General features: G+C 34.7%; 1 protein-coding gene across 1 annotated transcript in view; it reads left to right on the forward strand.

Annotated features, from left to right (window-relative positions):
• LOC110038039 overlaps positions 1 to 19,869 on the forward strand; it is a 32,853-nt gene that overhangs the window by 8,631 nt on the left and 4,353 nt on the right. Inside the window, exons 6-10 of the mRNA XM_020742799.1 lie at positions 5,550 to 5,619; positions 9,067 to 9,110; positions 9,490 to 9,531; positions 9,610 to 9,669; positions 9,758 to 9,825. Of these exons, the coding sequence (XP_020598458.1) occupies positions 5,550 to 5,619; positions 9,067 to 9,110; positions 9,490 to 9,531; positions 9,610 to 9,669; positions 9,758 to 9,825 (284 nt within the window). The remainder of the gene's footprint in view (positions 1 to 5,549; positions 5,620 to 9,066; positions 9,111 to 9,489; positions 9,532 to 9,609; positions 9,670 to 9,757; positions 9,826 to 19,869) is intronic.

Genomic DNA, 19,869 nt, shown 5'->3' on the forward strand with positions numbered 1-19,869 from the left:
GGGAAAGAAAGACAAACTTATAACTAATGGTCTCCGTGAATTCTTTATTTCATAACAATGAATATAGCCTTACTGATTGCTCGACATCCTAGATTTGCTTGGCTCTGCTTGGGTGTCTTAAATTCTCACTTTTGATCAATCTCTTTTCAAATATCTTCTATAAAGTCACTATCTAGTCAGGCTTTCATCATAATACTTTGCTAATAGTTCAACATGCTAAAACTATTGGCATGGCGCCCTTCCAACTAAATAGAAGAGATTAATGCCTTCTTACTCCATTGAGTTCTCTATTCCAACATTTGCACTTCTCATCTCTCTACCAACTTATTTTTGGCACTTACTAATTGCTCGATGTTTTAGAGGTGTTAGCCTGCTATATCGTCCTTTTTAGTGCTTTATGTCGAGCATTGAATTCCTTTTGTAAGAAATGTCGACATCCACCTCATATTGTATTTTTTAGCAAGTTGGCAATGCCTTCTATAGTTCTAGGCAATCCAACTTCTTGGATCATAAGAGAATGATTATTCCATCATATCCCGCTATTTTCCAGTAGGACTAGGGTTTCATTGAGCTCTTGAGTTTTCAAATGAGACTATAATTTCCCATCTAAGTTTTCTAAATCTTTATCCTTAGTGCTACTATGAATTTTTATGAAGTTCATAGTGTGACAACCAATTTTTCTATTTGATGAGTCTACTGCTTGTGCTCTTAGCGTCATACGGGATAGACTAGACAGGTATTCATAATTTAGAGCTATCAAGGAGGATGTTTTGGCCAAAAAAATATAACTTTTGAAATTTACAACAAATATTGTGTCATGTGGCGTAATTTAATATTATTAGGCAAAAGGATTGTCAACAAATATTGATATTTAACCTCAGGGTCTAATTTTTAAATTTAGAAGATTTTGGGATTTAGAATGAAGGGTTTTTAAAAAATGGCGTAATGTCAAATGTTGTCTATAACTCAATAATCTAATAAAATTTACCTTTACAAAATCATATGCAATTCGGTTTATCTATTTTTATTGGGAGGTAGAATTGGTGATAGATGAGGAAAATGTGAACTTTTACTTGGCTTGGGCTATTTCTTGCATAATTTGAGATAGAATGTAGAAGTATTTATGATTTTAATGCACTAATAAGTAATTGAATGTGTGTGTGTCTCTCTAGCAATGCTATCATAAGGTTTGGAAGTGGTGGAGTGCATACAAAAACAACAATAAGCTTTTATCCCACTAAGTGGTGTCAGCTACATGAATCCTTTTTTCCATTGTGTCCTATCTAGTGCCATATTTTCATTTAATTCTAATAGACTACGATCATTTTTTTATACAATATGTTCGAGTCTTTTTTAGGTCTACCTCTGGATGATACTGGAACTAGTAAAATAGAGCAAGAAAATACTTAAAATAAGCTTTTATTAATGTAGAGAGAGGTTTACAACAAAACACAATAGAAAATAACAATACAAAACATAAACGACACAAACAAACACCTGTAAAGTATATTCCAAGGCCGATGGACGTCAGCTAGGTGGTTCGGGATGGTTGGCATTGCTGATGGCAGTGAGAGGAAGGTGAACAATTGCTAGGAGAACAAGTATGGTGGGGTCGTAGGTGACAGACGACAAGCGGATTGGTGGTTAGAAGGTGTTGGACAACAAGGGCACTAGAAGTGGGGTGAGGAGCAATTAATTGGGAGTGTCGAGAAGGATAGAGGAGGGGCTGGATGGCCGGACAACCAAGGAGGCTATAAGGTAACGTAGTGCATGTGCGTGGATGGGACTGGAATGTTGTCACAAGGGGAAACTACTGTAGGAGGATCGATGGGGTGCTGATTGTGACCGGAGAGGCTGGACAGCAAGGCCGACGGCTATGAGGAGTGGAGGAGAAGGGTTAGGGAAGATGACAAGGGAAGATAAATCACAACCGAAGCACCACCACCTCCTTGGATACATTTCACAAAGGGGAAAAATACTCCACACAACATTTATGAAGGCAAACACAACAAAATTCTCCTCCTACAATCAGAATACAACAATTTATAGATTCTTACATGAAGAAGAAAAAGGAAAGAAATTAAAAAAAAAAAACTCCTAAAGTAAAGGATGGAGCGAAGAAGAAATGTCCATAAATTAGTCATTAAAACACTAACATATGATGAAGCAAAAAAAAGAGGAGAGGGGCGAGCGGAAATTCCGCCTCGTTAAAATCCCGCCTTTCTCTGGACCAGCCCCAATTGGGCCGACCAATTCATTAGCGGGATTTCCTGCTGCAGGAGACCTCACTCCTGCGCTCCTGGGGTTCCTGCACTTTCTTATCTGCTCCCTCGTCAGCCTCTCGGGATTGGTGGAGCTTCAACCTCATTCTTCAAAGCTCCTGGTTCTCATGGTGTGATGTCAAGTCGCTGGTGGGTCGATCATATCAGTGTTATTATTTCACAACACATTTTGGTAAAATAGGCATCCTTCCTCCTTTGGTACATTCTAAGTGGGAGCTGCATATAGAGGTGGGTTCCCGCAATGCAACTTTCGAGCCCTTACATTTGAAATCTTCTCCTTCCACTTTTTTTACCTTGTGGACTGTAGCTGATAAACAAGAAGATGAGGAGACATCAATTCTGGAATGATATCTGTGGCAGCCTGTGTCCCTCTCATTAGCAATCATTCAGGAGAGACATATTTGTTACTGATAGGACATGGATCCCATGGAAGAATTTTCATCCCCATCAAACTCCTTGGGCATATTACAAAGCTGTGGTTCGTCTCTCCTGTCTAGACTTCTGACGAGGGGTGTCATGCGAAATAGAAAATAACCTTTGAATAACTCCACATGATATTTCCAACATAACACAAAATGACCCCCACTTCATGTTGGACCTCCCTCTGCAAGGGTAACTGAGGAAATGGTCTTCTGAAAAATCTGCAATGCTCTGATATGTGTTGGCTTTGTATATGTGTTTGACTCCTTAAAGTGATGCCCTTTTTGGACTTTGCAAGTCAATTCGGCTGATGTTCCTCTCACCGCCTGTGAGAAAATAGCTCGAGGTACCTTCACTTCATACTCGACATGAATGCCCATTACATTAAGATCACTACCTTCCCGAACGACTAATGTTATCCTAGCCAAAATCTTTATAGCAGGGTCAGCTAGAATTAGTAGCGTCTCTTCCTTGTTGGCTGACAATTGTGGATCCTTTTTGAAGACAACATATTTTTCCGAATTACCATTTTTCTCTATAATTGGAAGCCGGTCTTCCTCGTTTATTTCGTCACCGTCTTTAGTGCATGCTGTGTCTTTACACAACTTTTCAATGTTTTATTGCTCGGTGAAGTAGATCACTTCCTTGGTTGTGCATTCTTCTTCAACATGTCTAAATCCGCGACACTTGCAACATTTTCTGATTGTGACAGACTTGCTGATTGTTTCATCGGATAGTAGCCAGGGGGTTGCTTGGTGGTGTGATCTCTTCACTTCAGAAGCTTGAGTCTGTAATTTTTGGCGGTAGTAAGTTGGTAGGAGATGACACTGTGTTTCCCACTTCATTTTTATACATTTCGGATCACGATCGAGGGTAGTCTCCCATTGGATTTCATCTTCCATGTTGGTAATCCACCGCCGAAGTCGGTGAATCTTTCGCCGTTATCTCTTTTCGGTTAGGCTCGGGTATATATCTTCTGGGTGACATGGATTGGTTTTAGGAGTATGAAGGAAAATTTTGGTGGAGATTGGGTTTGGGGAAATCAGAAGAGACAGTTGAGGGTAGGAATGAAAAATTTTGGTGGGTGTATAAGGTGGACACTAGGAAACCCTATGATAGAATTAGGATTGGACTAACTCTGATACCAAATGATACCAAAACTAGTAGGAAAAAAATAAGAAAATACTCAAAACAAACTTTTATTAATGTAAAGAGAGGTTTACAAAAGGTACACAATAGAAAATAATAGCACAAAACATAAACGGCACAGATAAACACCTCTAAGCTATATTCCAGGGGCGGTGGAGGTCGACTAGGTGGTTCAAGATGGTTGGCAATAGTGGTGGCAGCAAGAGAGTGCTGATGACAGCGAGGGAAGGTGCAAAATTGCGAGGAAAACAAGTATAAAGGGTCGTAGGTGATTTTTGACAGACGGATTGGTGGCTAGAAGGTGTTGGACAACAAGGACAGCAGAGTGGGATGAGTATCAGTCGATTGGGAGTGCTGGGAAGGATAGAGGAGGGGCAGGATGGCTGGACAACCAAGGAGGCTATAAGGGAACACAATACAGGTGAGGGATGGGGCTGGATGGTGGAACAACATGGGGAAACTACTGTAGGAGGATCAACGAGGTGCAGATGGTGGACGAAGAGGCTGGACAACAAGGCCGACGACTATGGGGAGTGGAGGAGAAGAGTTAGGGAAGACGACAAGGGGAGATACATCACCATCTCGGAGTAGGATGCAACTAGAACACTACCATCTCCTTGGATATAGTCCACAATGGGAAAACAGTCTCTACACAAGATTTCTAAAAGCAAACATAGCAAAACTCCCCTCCTACAATCAAAATACAAAAATTTATAGACTCCTACATGAAGAAGAAAAGGAAAGAAATAAAGAAGGAAACTTCCACACAAAAGGAATGAGTGGGGAGGCAAGAAATATCCAGAAATTAGCCATTAAAACACTTCCATATGATGGAGGAGAGGGACAGGTGATAGTCCCGCCCTATCAAAATCTCGCCTCAGGCTTGGGCTTACTCTGGAGCCGGCTGGTTCACTAGCGGGAATTCCCGCTGCGGGAGACCCCGCCCCGATGATCTCGTGGTCGCTCCCGTGTCACTGCCTTTCTTAACATAAGTCGAATCTAAAACATCTACTCTCCTAACTAGATCATTAGATGATCGACGTTTAATGTGACCAAACCATCTAAAATGACTCTCCCTAATCTTGTTCACCATTAGAGCTACATCAACCCTATCACAAATATATTCATTTTGCATTTTGTCTCTAAGTGTCAAACCACTCATCCACCTAAGCATTCTCATCTCGTCAACACTTAACTTTGTTTTAATCTTATCTTTTAAAGGCCAAAATGCTGCGCCACAGAGCAATGCAGGTCTTACCACCTCCTTATAAAATTTTCCTTTCAGTTTAAGCGGGACTTTTCTATCACATTGTTGGCTCGATGCATTCTTCCACTTCAACCGACCAACTTGAATTCTGCTAATAACATCCCCATCTATATCACCATCAATTTCAAGTGATGGAGTGCATTGAGGAATTTTTGTTCAATTTTAAAGGATCCTATAGATGAAAGTTGAAGTGGGGGATTTTCGCAATTTGCTGGTTTTGGCTAAAATTGGCCTAGTGCCGTCACTTTCTTATATTTCTTTTTTGAAAACCTAAAGATGTTCAACAATCATTTTTTATGGCTAAAGCAAGAGGAAGAAAATAATGGTTTGCTTGCATTAGTTGTTCTTATCTATTTGCATATGTATTTGTGAATAGCATGTAGCTTTTTGATTATCTTAATTGTAATTTACGTTCCTACTTTTTAGTACAGGTTGATCCAAACACTGGGGTCTCAATGTATGAATCAGATGATATAGTAAAGTATCTTGTCGACAAATATGGTACATTCAAGTTATCTTTTGTTCATTTCTTTTTAAGAAGATCTACATACATACGACTCAATTCCTATGTATTTCATATCTAAAACCTAAACATTGTTTTTTTACATTTACATGTCACCCCAAATATGCATGAAAAGGTTTATTTTATTTTTTAAATGTTAAAATAGTGATATTTTTTATGTTATATGAAAGATTTGAGGAGTAGAAATATAAAAATTAAAGTTTCTGGTAGAAATGTAAATACATAGGGATTGGCTGGTATGTATTTAAATGCCCTTTCTTTTTATTCCTTACTTCAAAAGTCTACTTTGAGACCTCATATGTGACAATATCAGACTATTAAATAATAGGCTTTTTTATGACTAGTCACATAAGAATGAAAACGACTAAAGATTGATATATTTCTTTGTTCCATAGTATTTCCTTATTAGGTAAAATTTCTTTCAAGAGAAATAGTGGACTTAAGTGAAACGTAGCCCAAGTTACCGATTATAACTCGATCTTTTAGCTTATTAAAAATTGCTACAAAATTATCTGTTTAAGGAATTTAATGGATCAATCTTTAAATTTGTCATTATTAGTGTGCCAAGTTGGTGATCCAATATTCCCTTATTATTTAATTAAGAAGTACTAGCTAGCAAACATTGTTTTGGTAAATCTATCAGGTAGAGATTAGTACATATGTGGACATCGGTAAAGGAAATAAACCGATGAAAAAAGCAACGAAAGGCTTAAGTTTATTGGGTTCTGTAGCATTGATCCATCCATAGGAAAATTAAATTCCTTTTCGAAATTATTTAAATTATAAGACATATTGCTGGTTATTTAAGACATGAGTGCACTAGGTCAAATTTTCAGTTAAGCTGATTTGTAGGTTAGTACTCAATGGCTGTTATCATTCTTTATGAATGTGATATATTTGTTAATAGTGAATAGGCCACTTTATAAATCATGAACATCGACAAGAGACTAGTGACACAAGTATATGACATGGTATAATAATAAAAAAGTAGGACAAAGATGCTATGGACCAATATTTTCCTCCATAGAATTTATAGCTTATATAGTATATAATATGTGTAATTAAAATATTTTTCAAATTAAAAAGCATTACATGATGAAGTATAATATCATATATATATATATATATATATATATTTGTGTGCGCGTGTGCGCATATTGTGGCCCGTTGGTAGAACAACATCTCTAAAGGTCGCAAGTCCCCTCAGGTCACGGGTTCGATTCCCCTTGTGTGTAGGGTGTGATACTCGAATATTTAACACACCTAAGAATGGTCGAGGCTCGTCTAATAGCCTTCGGCCATTCCTTTATATATATATATATATATATTATTTATTTGCATGTGGTGGTTATCATGTGGGTAGGATGTCATGCTTGGACTCTCTCACATAATCTATCTGTATCCTTTTTTTTTTTAATATATTAGCCATTGGGTTTTCTCTCTCTCTCTCTCTCTCTCTATATATATATATATATTTATCACCTAGAAACTAGAAAGCTTAATAAGCAAAAGAAGACAAATGACAATTTAATATATTTAAAATTTGATATTTCATTAAGTGCATTTAATTATAAATAGCATGCTAATACAACATAGTTTGGAACATTCTATTGTCCACACTGAAATACTAAATATCTAAAAAATATATTGTTCTAAAAAAACTGCACAAAATACGAACTTGTTGATATATAAATTTGACAGAACACACTAACTGTCGCTATCATCATCACCGATAGCACCAATGATCTCTTTGCTAGCTTTTTCGCCATCTTCTAAAAAAGCATGGTCTAGAATATTGGTTCATCAAGAAACAACATGGTTCACCATCATTGTGCGTCTTAGCTATTTTGGGATGTATCCTAATCATGTCAGGGTGTGTATCATGGCTGTTTGACTCATATAACAAGCTCAATTTTGTGCTGTTTATGTAAATATGAAAGGAGTGGATTAGTGCTTTCTTTTCAGTGAAAATTTTTATTCTTTTTAAATTTAGTTTTCCTTATTACCACTCAAAAAAGTCAATCACAACCTAAGAACAACTTGGTTATTCAATTTGATCACTTTTTTTATGAAGATTTAATCTTTGATTAGATTTCTTCAAGAAATAGATGACTTATAATGCCCCCTTGCACATAAAAAAATCAACATAATTTGTTTATAATCATACCATTGAAATTGTTTTAAATTATATTTCATTTGATTTTTGTGGTTTTACATCATGTAATTAATAAATCTTTTATCTCACTCTTAGACTGTTTATTAGGATATTGATTTTGCATATTTGATGGAGGATCGGATCATTTTAAAATTTCATGAATTTTATCTTAAAATTAGTTTTAATGGTAAGATTTAAGTGAATGTTCTTGATTTTCCAATTTCATGTTTTATGTGAGAAAAACAATAAAAAATAAAATCATGTGAAAAAATGTTCTTTCTACATTAAAGTATAGTGGTATATCCTTATATATGAAATGAACTTTTATCATCTAAGAGGCGAATAATTATTTACTGCTTTATATGATCGTAAAACTCTGTGGCACAATTTTAATTATGACATATGAAATGAAAATTACTTATTGTATTTCATGAACTTCATTATTAAATATAATCTAATTATCATCAACACTCCATATTATCTACCAGAGCCATTTGAATGGCTCTATGTTAGAAATCACTATTATTTCTTAACGTGTGATTATGCTCCCACGTCTATTTGTCTGTGTGCGGGCATTGCATACCTCTTTATATCCAAATATCAGTGCATCATAGATACACAGACCTTTTAGAAATCTCTTTGTAGCCAAATATCAAGGCATCATAGTCGCACACTTACATCAAGTTGTTCAATGCTTAATTTTTGTTGAACTCTTTGAACCATAGTTAACTGCTTTATCACTGCTCTTCTGAAACCATAGGGTTTTAAAATTTCACTCTTTTTGTCAGCTTCTTCGAAATGCATTTTCTATGTTAAATCACTTATTATATGGCAGCTCCTTCCTTTGAAACCTCTGATTTTCCTTTCACTTGTACTCATTTCATGCGGATTTTTGAATTAAAAAAACTATTTTTTGTATGAGCTTATTCTTAAATGTTCAATCCAGCTTTAGTCTTGATCTCGAAAAACGACAACAATTTTTTCTTGTGATTGTATTTCCTTCCCTGGAAATAAAGTTGAAGTGGTTGGACTTCTGGGGGATGATTTGTACCACCTCTGCTATTTTCCTCTCCAAATTTGAAATGGGTGTTAAATGCAAGCAAGCAAAAAAAAAGAAAAAAAAAAGAAAAAAAGAATCTATTTATATTTTCTAATTTTGCTCTGTGGTGCTTTATTTACTAGTATTTTCTTTTCAATGGGAATGAGACATTTTTCTTAAGGATTGTGCTTTAGATTTGTCCTTCCCGTCTTAAATATTTCGTTTGCCCAGGTGATGGGACCGTTCCTCTGATGTTGTCACTTGGCATTATTACTGTAAGATCTTATTGAACAACATTTTATCAGTTAAAGCTTTTTTTTAACGTCTTAAGCTTTTCTTTTTATTATAAAGAAATTTTTTAGAGTCCTCATGATATGGGATTTTTTGTTGGGGCATTTACATGCATTCCACTCAAATCTTCTGCATTTACATATCAAACAAGTAAAATTTACTTTTTTACATTTGTAACACTCAAATCTTTCAAATAACATAAAAATACCACTATTTTAAATTTTAAAAAGTGAAAAATTTATTTTAATGCCTAGATAAGTTGGTATGTAATTAATAATTGAAGTTTTGGTGTTAGATATGTAAATGTATAGAAATTGAGTGTTATTTATGTAAATCTTCCTTTGTTTTTGTTTTTTCTTTCAGACATTAACTGAAGGATTTGCGATGATTGGTCGAATGGGGAAGGCAAGAAAATCTATTCTCCTTTATCTTTTTTTATGAATTTTTCGAATGTCATGTCCTCAATTCTTAATGGATTCACAGGGATCATCATACAGTCCCTCTAGACTCCCACCAATGCCGCTTGAATTATGGGCATATGAGGTATTTCTGCAAAACTAGCATGCACATAATCCTTTTCTTCAGCTAAATTTTTCTTTTTTTTAAACATATTATATTTTGCTCTTTGCAGCCTTCTCCATTTTGTAAAATTGTTCGAGAAACGCTCGTTGAGTTAGAATTACCTCATTTGCTGCATAGGTATATATATTCTGCACAATTATCAGTACTTTACATTTTCATCTACATGCTATTTAACTCTCTTGCTGAAATTCATTTAAATGGGAATGTAGATTATTTTTTATATTAGTACTATTGATTTTTATTTCTGAATCTCTTGATGAAAAGGTAAAATGAAATAATTGTAATAAAGTTAAGATATATCATGATTATAATAGCAGCCGAAATAACTAGTTTAAGATTTCGTTTGGGGCAGCTTATAACTGCCGGAGGCGTTTTCAAAACGACGTCTCACCGTTTGAAAAACACGTTTCGGCAATTTATCCGAAAACACGATTGGATTTTTACACTACACGCAGGCAGCGGGTCGAACCCCGCGAACCACCCGTAGACCACGTTTCAGGATAAGCTGCTTATCTGAATAAGCAGAAGCTGCCCCAAACGCACCCTAAGTTATGTTGTAACAGCAATTATAGCCAATAAAAGTGCGTCTTTATCCCCTGGAGGTATTATAGTGCTCAGAGAAAAGGTATTTTGGTGTCTTAAAAACTTTATGCTTTGTGCTAGATCAAAATGCCATTGGATTGGGGGTATTTTGGTCCACTGAGCCAAAAAATGGTGGAAAATCATGCTTTATCACCCCTAAGTTCTTTGTCAAACCATTGTACTGCTAGATAATCTATAAATCTATGGAGGCTTCTAGCATCAAAAGTTGTGCAATTAGAGATCCATATTGAACCTTGAGGTTTCTGTTGCTGTCTTTAAGAATTGTGCTTGATATTATGAATTTAGCAGAACTATTTTTACTAATCTCGATACATTCTAAAGTTTTGAAATTCTTTATCCATCGTCCATTAACATGCATAAATTAAAGAGTATCAATATTTATATTCCTAGTTGGGATTAATTACGAAAAATACAATTTTTTTAGATACATTAGTTGTGTCTTATTTTATGTCTTATATATTATCAATCTTTTGTCTGAAAAAAATCTCTAAAAGCGGACATGTCTAGATTTTCTTTTATTTCATCTTTAATCACCATATTAGGTATTAAAGGAGGATAAATGGGATCGATTGTTCCATTTTTATTAGTTTGTATTTTCTATAGATTATGAAAAGCTTCACTATTTTAGTATATATATATATATATATTAGTGATTTCTTCAAAATAAAGCTTCGAAAGTTAGGTTCTTTCTTCTTCCCTATTGATTTTTCTATTCCATTTTCGGAATTTGGTCTATCTGGAAGAAAGATAGTCACGGATAATTGTGGCTCCACTTTTATTTTCTGATTCGTAATTCATAAAAACTAAAGTTCATTTTAGACAGATTGGGAGATTGCATGTTTTTCACGAAATGTAGAATTTGAATAGAATTTAGATGAATATTTGTAATAGGTTCGATGACAATTTCATCAATTGAAGGTCTTCTAGGAAGAATAATTAATCTTCTCTTCCCATCAGCTGGTTGGATTATTTGACATTTTCTTAATTGACAATTGGTTTTGGGACAATTGCTTAGGGTATAATTAATAAGTCAGGAAACTAAATGTAATTCCTTTCAATTACTTATTGATTGCTACATTTAAAAGAATGAGATTGATTTCATTTAAAGTTGTTAGGCTTGCTTGTTTAACAATCTTTTTGATATTTGGACATAAAATATTTATGATTTTAAAATAAATTCTATAAACTAAGGCAATGGTATCGGATCCCGCTAAGAAATCATATATATGAAATTGAAGTTGCAAGTTGGCTACTTAAAAGAGATTTATATCTATTAACGATAAATTTTAATGAGGAAACATATTAAAATAGATAGGTTCATGGCATAGAGTATTTTTCATAACTCTCATAAAGGATTGTGCTCAATGAAGACATCTAATATCTCTAAGATAGGTTAATACAGAAGCATTTAGTCGTCTAAATGTCAAGGGCTTAAAAGCTATTTGGATTAGGCCAATATGAACATACTTATAGTTTTGGAGATACCTAGTTAAATCTTTTTTTACGTAAGAGTGGGATTGTAATGCCCCATTTCAGTCACACAGAGAGAGGAAACAAAGAGAGCTGAGAAGAATTGAAGAGTTGAACAGAAGAGAGAGAAAACGAGCAGTTGGGAAGTTGAAACGAAGTGTAGGGAGGAAGCCAAAACATTGCAAAAAACTTACCTGAGAGTCGAATAGCAGCGACGAGGGAAGCGGAGGATCTCAGGATGGCGTGACTTCGATGAGTGTGGCCAGGGCAAAGAGGTCTCGGTGTTTTGGTGTAGAGAGGAGGTCTCGGCGTCTGTGTTGAGCAGAGTAGGACGAGCCGCATTTTGGTGCGGAAAGGGAAGTCTTCGAGCATAAAGCGACGTCTCTATCGCACAGAGGAGGAAGAGGCGACGATTTTATTGTGCGTTCAAGGGAGAGGGAGCTGAAGCCAGTGCGTTTGAAGTTTGATCGAAGGATTTCTCACACAGAGAGGGAGTCATACCATCTTCGTGTGCAGAGGAAGCCGTAACCGAAGGGAAGGTCTGTGTGCTTTAGGGCGCAACTGGTGCGAAGGAGAATGTTGATCGTGGAAGTGGTGTCGATTTATTCTGCTATGGGTAGAGCCACATGACCGAAGCCGTGAAAAAGAAGAGGAGAGACATCATTTCAGAGGAGAAGAAGTGCGTGTGAGCATCGCGTGAAGGGGGTGGGGGGTCGTGCATGAGTCAGGTAGGGCAAATATACAAGGAAGTTTATAAGTTTTTTAAATTAATTATTCTATCCAAGCTTTTTATAAATATAACCGTCTTCCGTAGTTTGGACACTCTCACTCTCAATGTCATCATTTGCACCCTCATTTAAAACGTTAGAGTAAAGATGTAACTGGGCCCTCTGCGGCAGCTCACACCTGTCCCTCCAAATTTGAGGGCAATCCACTGACTATTGAAACATTGGTTAAAACGCCATCAGCTCTTCTTTCCACTACTGGAGACCCCCCCTGACATTACTGTATGTTTCTGCGATTGACGTATTGCCCAATGGTTCAGCTGGGCAACCTACAGCTTCAAACCGTTATGAAAACTATACTGAACGAACTTTACCTACAAAGGATAATGTCCGGTCAGATAATCAGGAGAACTTTGAAGCTTCTCATCTTCAAGAAGCCTCAGGTGCAGAGGAGACAATTCATACTTCACTTATCCTAAACCCTACTATTGCTACAATGGGTGACAATCTTATTAGACCGAACAAGTTGTTATTGTTAGTCAGGCGCAAGGGGCTCGTCAGATTATACATGCCCAGCAATCTGTCAACCAACACACTAATTATATGAGTCAATCTTCAGATGAGGAATGACAGGTTTTTACATTCAGGAGGAAGAAGAATGACCTACTCGAGTTCAAGAATTTAATGGATGATACATTGGTTACTTCGGGTAATGACACAAAACTCAACAATTTTTTTGTTGGTTCCCTTCCTAGAACTAGAGGTAGAGGTAGGACTAAAGTGGGTCGTTCCCTAGCAATTTGATTCTGCAATCTGGCAGTTTTGGTTTTTTGGTTATACATGTATTTTCTTTTTTGAAACTTTGTGTGTGTTGTATACTGTGTAAGTAGTGTGCCATTTTGGGCCCTCTCATACATCCGATATGTACCTTTATTTTTTAATATATTGGCCCTCGGTCTTTTCATATATGTATGTATGTATGTATGTATGTATGTATGTATGTATGTATATAAAAGAGTTCAGGAAGTAAAAGCAGGACTCGATCTAGTAACTAATGCCAGTCCGCAAAAGAGACTTCCAAAATAAACATTCCAGCATGATCTGTGAAGTAGCGTCTCTCCCAACCGAGAAACATAGGTTTTGTTTTTTGTAAGTTTATTATTTATTATTAAACTTAAGCACTAACGAAACATTAGGGTCTTAATTCTAAAGGTATTTTTGTATAAATTAATATTATATTAATTTTGATTACAATAATTAAACTTCAAAGTTTAAAGTATTGAAATCTTAATTAAAATAGGGCGATACACGATAATTTGTAATTAAATTAAATCACAATTAAGTAAAATGATAATTGAATATTTTATATTTTATAGTGATAATTTGATAGAAGTAATATAGCTAAACAAGTAGATTGTTTATCATCGATGTGAGTGCTCGTGTTCTATTATAGCGATATTTTACTTCTAGACCAAATGCATTAATTAGTACTTTCATTAGTTATATTATAATTCTTGCAAAATCTGGATTTTAAATTCTAGTGAACTTTTGTTCATATTGTAGGAATGATACATGTGCACATCATTATTTAAATAATTTATAAGTATATTATTTGGTACACAAATGAGAATGAAATATATTTTTAGTGAGTAATGATTTTGATAGAATACTTATATGTGCATGACTAACTATAATGAAGTCATCCATTGATGGTACTAGTGGACAATATTAACGTACACGTGCACATATATGAAAAAAAGGATATTGACATTGATGTACCGTAAGTGGTACAATTTTAGACGTGCTCCTGTGAAAGTTGTATAAAAATGAGATGATATTGGTATACTATTGATATAGTAAGAGACTTTGAATATCATCAAATATTTATATTAATTTATTAAAAAAATTTAACTGACTTACATTTTGCTTTCTTTTTCTCTATATTACTGTAATTTAAGAGTATGAATATTCAATAGCTTGTTTAGCTTATTATTATTTTAGATTTACTATTTAGGTTAATTGCGTGATTAAAAGATGAATGATAGATGAAAAAATATTTATAGAAGCAATGAACAACCAATAGTGAAGTAAATATAGTTTTTTTGTTTTAATTTAATTTTATTTGTGACTTTTTCATATATTAAATAGTTAATAAATTTAGAAAAAATAGCTCTCACCATTTGACCATTTGTTCCTGTTTTGGTTATTTCTAAGCTTCTGGCTGGGTTGTGACAAAAGTGGTATCAGAGCCCAGGGTTTATGATTAATTAATGAAATCTTTATGAAAAACCCAATAGAATAATTATAAAATAAATTAATGTTAACTTAAAATAATAATTATTATTCATTCAAATATAATGATACACCCGAAATTATAGGAGAAATTGATCCTGATAGAACATTTATGGATAGCTAATATTGACATGTTTAATGAGAAATGATTTCAAGTATGTTTATAAATTTTGAAGACGAAATTCTTGTAAGTGTGGAAGACTGTAATGACCCGTTTCAGCTATAAGGGAGAGGAAATGAAGAGAGCAGAGAGGAATCGAAGAGTTGAGCAGAAGAGAGAGGAAGCGATGAGTCGAGAAGTTGATACGAAGTGTTGTGAAACTAAGAAGATGAATTCGACTATAAAGTGTCGCAAGCAGCTTACCAGAGAGTCGAATAGCACCGATGAGGGAAGTGGAGGACTCTCGGGATGGCGTGATTATGGTGAGTGCGGCTAGAGCAAAGAGAAGGGAGCTTAGGGAGGAGGTCTTGGCGTCGGTGTCAAGCAGAGCAAGGCAAGCCTAGCTTTGGCACAGAAGGGGAAGTTGGTGAGCAGAAAGCGGAATCTCTTGTCACGCAGAGGTGGAAGAGGCGATGTTTTGATCATGCGTTCATGGAAGAGGGAGCTGAAGTTGGTGCGTTTGAAATTTGATCGAAGGTAGGGTTGTCAATTCGGGTCAGCAGGTTGGGTTCAGGTCTATCCCGAAAATGACCCGACTTGAACAACCTGAACCCGAACCAAATAATAAACGGGTTGAAAGATAAGATCCAAACTCGACCCTAACCCGAGCTTGACCCACTAACCTGAATCTTGCCCGAACTTTTGTGCTTATTCGGGTCATGTTTGGGTTTTCGGGTGTAACTTAAACCCGACCTAAATAATAAATGAGTCGAATTCTCTGACCCGAACTCGACTCGAAAAATATTTGGATCAACCTGCTTTTTCGAGTCAAGTTTGAGTCGTGTTGGCGTGTTGGGTCAATTTTTGACACCCCTAATCAGAGGAGTTTTCACAAAGAGAAGGATGTCGTGCCATCTTCATGTGCAGAGGAAGCCACTACCAAAGGGAAGCTCTGCGTGCATTAGGGTGTAACTGGTGCGAAGGAGAAGGTAGATCGTGGAGACGACATCGATTTCTTTGGCCTTGGGTAGAGCCACGCTACTGAAGCCATGATAAGGAAGAAGAGGACCGACATCGTCTCAGAAGGCAAGAAGCGCGTGCGAGCATCACGAGATGTTGGGGGGGTCATACTTGAGTTGGGTAGGGTAGATAGCCAAGGTAAATTTTATAAGTTTTTTAATTAATTTATTATATAATATATATATATATATACATTTGTGTTTGTGTGTGTCTGTATGTGTTTGTGTATATGTTAGTTTATTATTTAATGTTAAATTTAAGCACCAATGAAAGATTAGGGTCTTAATTCTTATAGTATTTTTGTATAAATTAATATTATATTCATTTTGATTACAATAATTAAACTTAAAGTTTAAAGTATTGAAATATTAATTAAAATAGTGCGATACAACAATAATTTGTGATTAAATTAAATCACAATTAAGTAAAATGATAATTGAATATTTAATATTTTATAGGTGATAATTTGATAGATGTAATATAAGTTAAAGACAAACAGACCGTCTATCATTGAAGTGGGTATTCATATTCTTCTACTATGATATTTTGCTTTTTTTAAATCAAATGTATTAATTAGTCTTTTATTAGCTATATTTTAACAACTACAAAGTCAAGATTTTGAATTCTAGTGAATTTTTGTTCAGATTATAAGAATGATATGTGTACGCATCATTATTTAAATGATTTATAATTATATTGTCTGATACGCAAATGTGAATGAAATATATTTTTTAATAAATAATGATTTTGATAGAAATGCTTGATAGTCACTTCTTGATGGTACTAGTAGGGGAATACTAAAGTACCCATGTACGTTTATGAAAAATAATATTGATATTGAACTACCTTAAGTGATACAATTTCTAGACGATGCACCGGTGACGGTTGTATAGATATGAGATGATATTGATATGTTATTAATATAGTAATACTCTTTGAATAACATCAAATATTTATATCGATTTATTAAAAAGTTTAACTGACATGCATTTTATTTTCTTTTTATTTGTATTATTGTAGTTTAAGAGTATGAGTATTCATTCTTTTTGTTTAATCTGGTGAAGTAATGTCATACTAGCATTAACCGGCCTTTTCAATTGATTTTAATGTCTTCTATCTTGATTGTTGCCCACCATTTAGTTGAAAGTTCTTGAATAAACATTTCCTGCTCAAGGAGTCTTATTGAATTTCAATATTCCTTGATCAGATCTATTGGATTTGTCATTTCCCTCTTAAAGTAAAATTGTGATTGTTTTGATGTTGTTTTGGGAAGGTACCTCAGCGATATGAGTAGCAATGTCTACTCATTTTGAGTATATTTTTTTATCTAAGACAAAAGGATTTCAACTATAGTGTCGAGATTATCTAACATTCAGCAGAACTAGTGGTGAATATCTTTTGAAATTGCTTCGTAATCATAACTATCACGCGATAGTGCTTCTGCCTGGGGAGGATATGAAATGCTTTGATCATTGCGTCAATCTAGCTGAAGTAGATTGTTCTCTGATAGGTTGACTCAAGAACTTTATAGTCTGTAATTTTAATTTGCAAGGAGAGAGTTCCCATTCTTTGTAACGAAGAATTGGATGAATAGCTACATTATTATAAGTAGTTGTTTTATTTGGCTTCAGCACATGTTAATGATATTAGTATTGCTTCATAGATATTTTTATAAAAAATTGATTCTTACGAAAATAGTATTGTTTTGATTTCTCTTCCGAATTGTCTAATGAGATGTAATGTGATAGTCATCTCCATTAATTTTTAGAATTAGTTCAATAGCTATTTTTGTACATATATTCAGTTCTGATTCGATAAATTTTAACGTTTTTTTATTTGAGGATGCTTCATTGATTTGTGGATTCCGTGTGAGAGGGTTCTTCTGTTTTTTTATGTGTTTAGGTCCATAGAGGTAAGCTGTAAGATTTATCATTTGGGAAGGATTTTGTTTTCTTTAGCCTCGGGAGATTTGACCCTTTCAAGTAGAAGAATTAGGAGGGGCCATTAGTACTTTCCTTTTGGGGATCATCTACCCTTGTTCTGCTTTGCAAAATTTCCCTGGGTAAAAAATTAGCTAGGAAAGTGAATTTTAAATTTGATTCGATAAATATCAAAAATAAAAATTGATAATTGTGCTTGCCAAGTGCAACAACAACAATAAACAACAACAAGCCTTTATTTTACTAAATGAGGCCGGCCACATGTCCTTTTTCTCCATTGCATCCTGTTGAGTGTCATATTTTCATTTAATTCTAATAGATTAAGATCAATTTTTATTCAATATGCCCATGTATTTTTAGGTCTATCTCTACCTTTCTTAATAAGTCAAATCTAAATCATCTACATTCCTAGTAGGATCATTAGATGATCGACATTTAATGTGACCAAATCATCTAAGATGGCTCTCTCTAATCTTGTTTGCCACTAGAGCTACACCAATCCTATTACAGATATGTTCATTTCACATGTTGTCTCTTAAGTGTCAAGCTACTCATCCACCTAAGCATTCTCATCTAAGCAACACTTAACTTTGTTTTATGCCTCTCTTTTAACTCTCTTTTAAAGGCCAACCAACATTCTGCGCCATAGAGCATTGCAGGTCTCACCACCATCTTATAAAATTTTTCTTTCAGTCTAAGCAGTACATTTCTGTCGCACAATAGGCTCGATGCATTCCCTCACCTCAACCAACCAACTTGAATTCTACTAATTACTTCCCCATCTATATCATCATCACTTTGAGCAATATACCGGAGATATCTAAAACGTTTACACCTTTTAACGGTTTGATCACTCATAGTTACAACTCTGCCACTAGAGCTACTACTATTAAAACATTACATTCCATGTATTCAGTTCTAGATCTACTCAAATAGAGGCCTTTAGACCTCCATAATTCATGTTTTTTTTTTTGAACTCTTTCTCTAGTCTACCTATAGCTAGAACACTGTTATTACCGGTCCCAAGTCCTGGATGCGAAAGTGGAGGTTTGCGTTAGGCAGTTGACAACCACCATAAAATTTATCGAAAAATCATGACTTGTCAAGTGGCAAAGATTTATTTTGCAACTAAAATTTTGCACCTTTCAAAATAATAGATTCGATTGCACTAAAATCTATTTATAATAAGAATTTCTTCTTCAATAGATAACCTTGAAATTTAGATAATAGATTTTATTTTTGGAAAGCATTTCTTTTATGGTTGAATATTTAGCTTGTGTGGAATTCCATTTGTCAGAAGCGAATCAAACTAATTCTTCCTTGGATATGAATGAAAGCTCCTGTTTGAGGATTCCTCTATATTCAAGCATAGATGCATCAGTTTCAATAATTTTGGGAACTATTTAAGCTTGCAACAATAATGCATAATATATTTTTAACTCCAGCTTTGTAATTTTTGGACTTCATTAGTATGTATTTCAGACCATATGGGGGTGGATTATTTTTTAATTGGTAAAAAAATGGAGAGGTATATTTTTTATTGCACCTAAAAATTTTTTTGTAGTTGATTTTTATTGCTTAAAATGTTTGAAAATTTGTCGGTGAATTTTATAAGTAGATTTTATATATATGATGTAGTTTTTTAGATATTATATGTCCTAAAAATCATATTTCTGTTTAAAATAATTTAATTTTTTGCGCATAGATGACTAATCCAAATTTCATGTTTAAAGCATTCTTTAGTACAACAACAACAACAACAACAAAGCCTTAATCCCACTACGTGGGGTCGGCTACATGAATCCTTTTTCTCCATTGCGTCCTATTTAGTGTCATATTTTCATTTAGTTCTAGTAAATTAAGATCATTTTTAATACAATAAGCCCAAGTCTTCCTAGGTCTACCTCTGTCTTTCTTAACACAAGTCGAATTTAAAACATCTACTCTCCTAATCGGATCATCTAATGGTCGACGTTTAATATGACCAAACCATCTAAGACGACTTTCTCTA

The sequence above is a fragment of the Phalaenopsis equestris genome, unplaced genomic scaffold, assembly GCF_001263595.1.
Source record: "Phalaenopsis equestris unplaced genomic scaffold, ASM126359v1 Scaffold000002, whole genome shotgun sequence".
Lineage (NCBI taxonomy): Eukaryota > Viridiplantae > Streptophyta > Magnoliopsida > Asparagales > Orchidaceae > Phalaenopsis > Phalaenopsis equestris.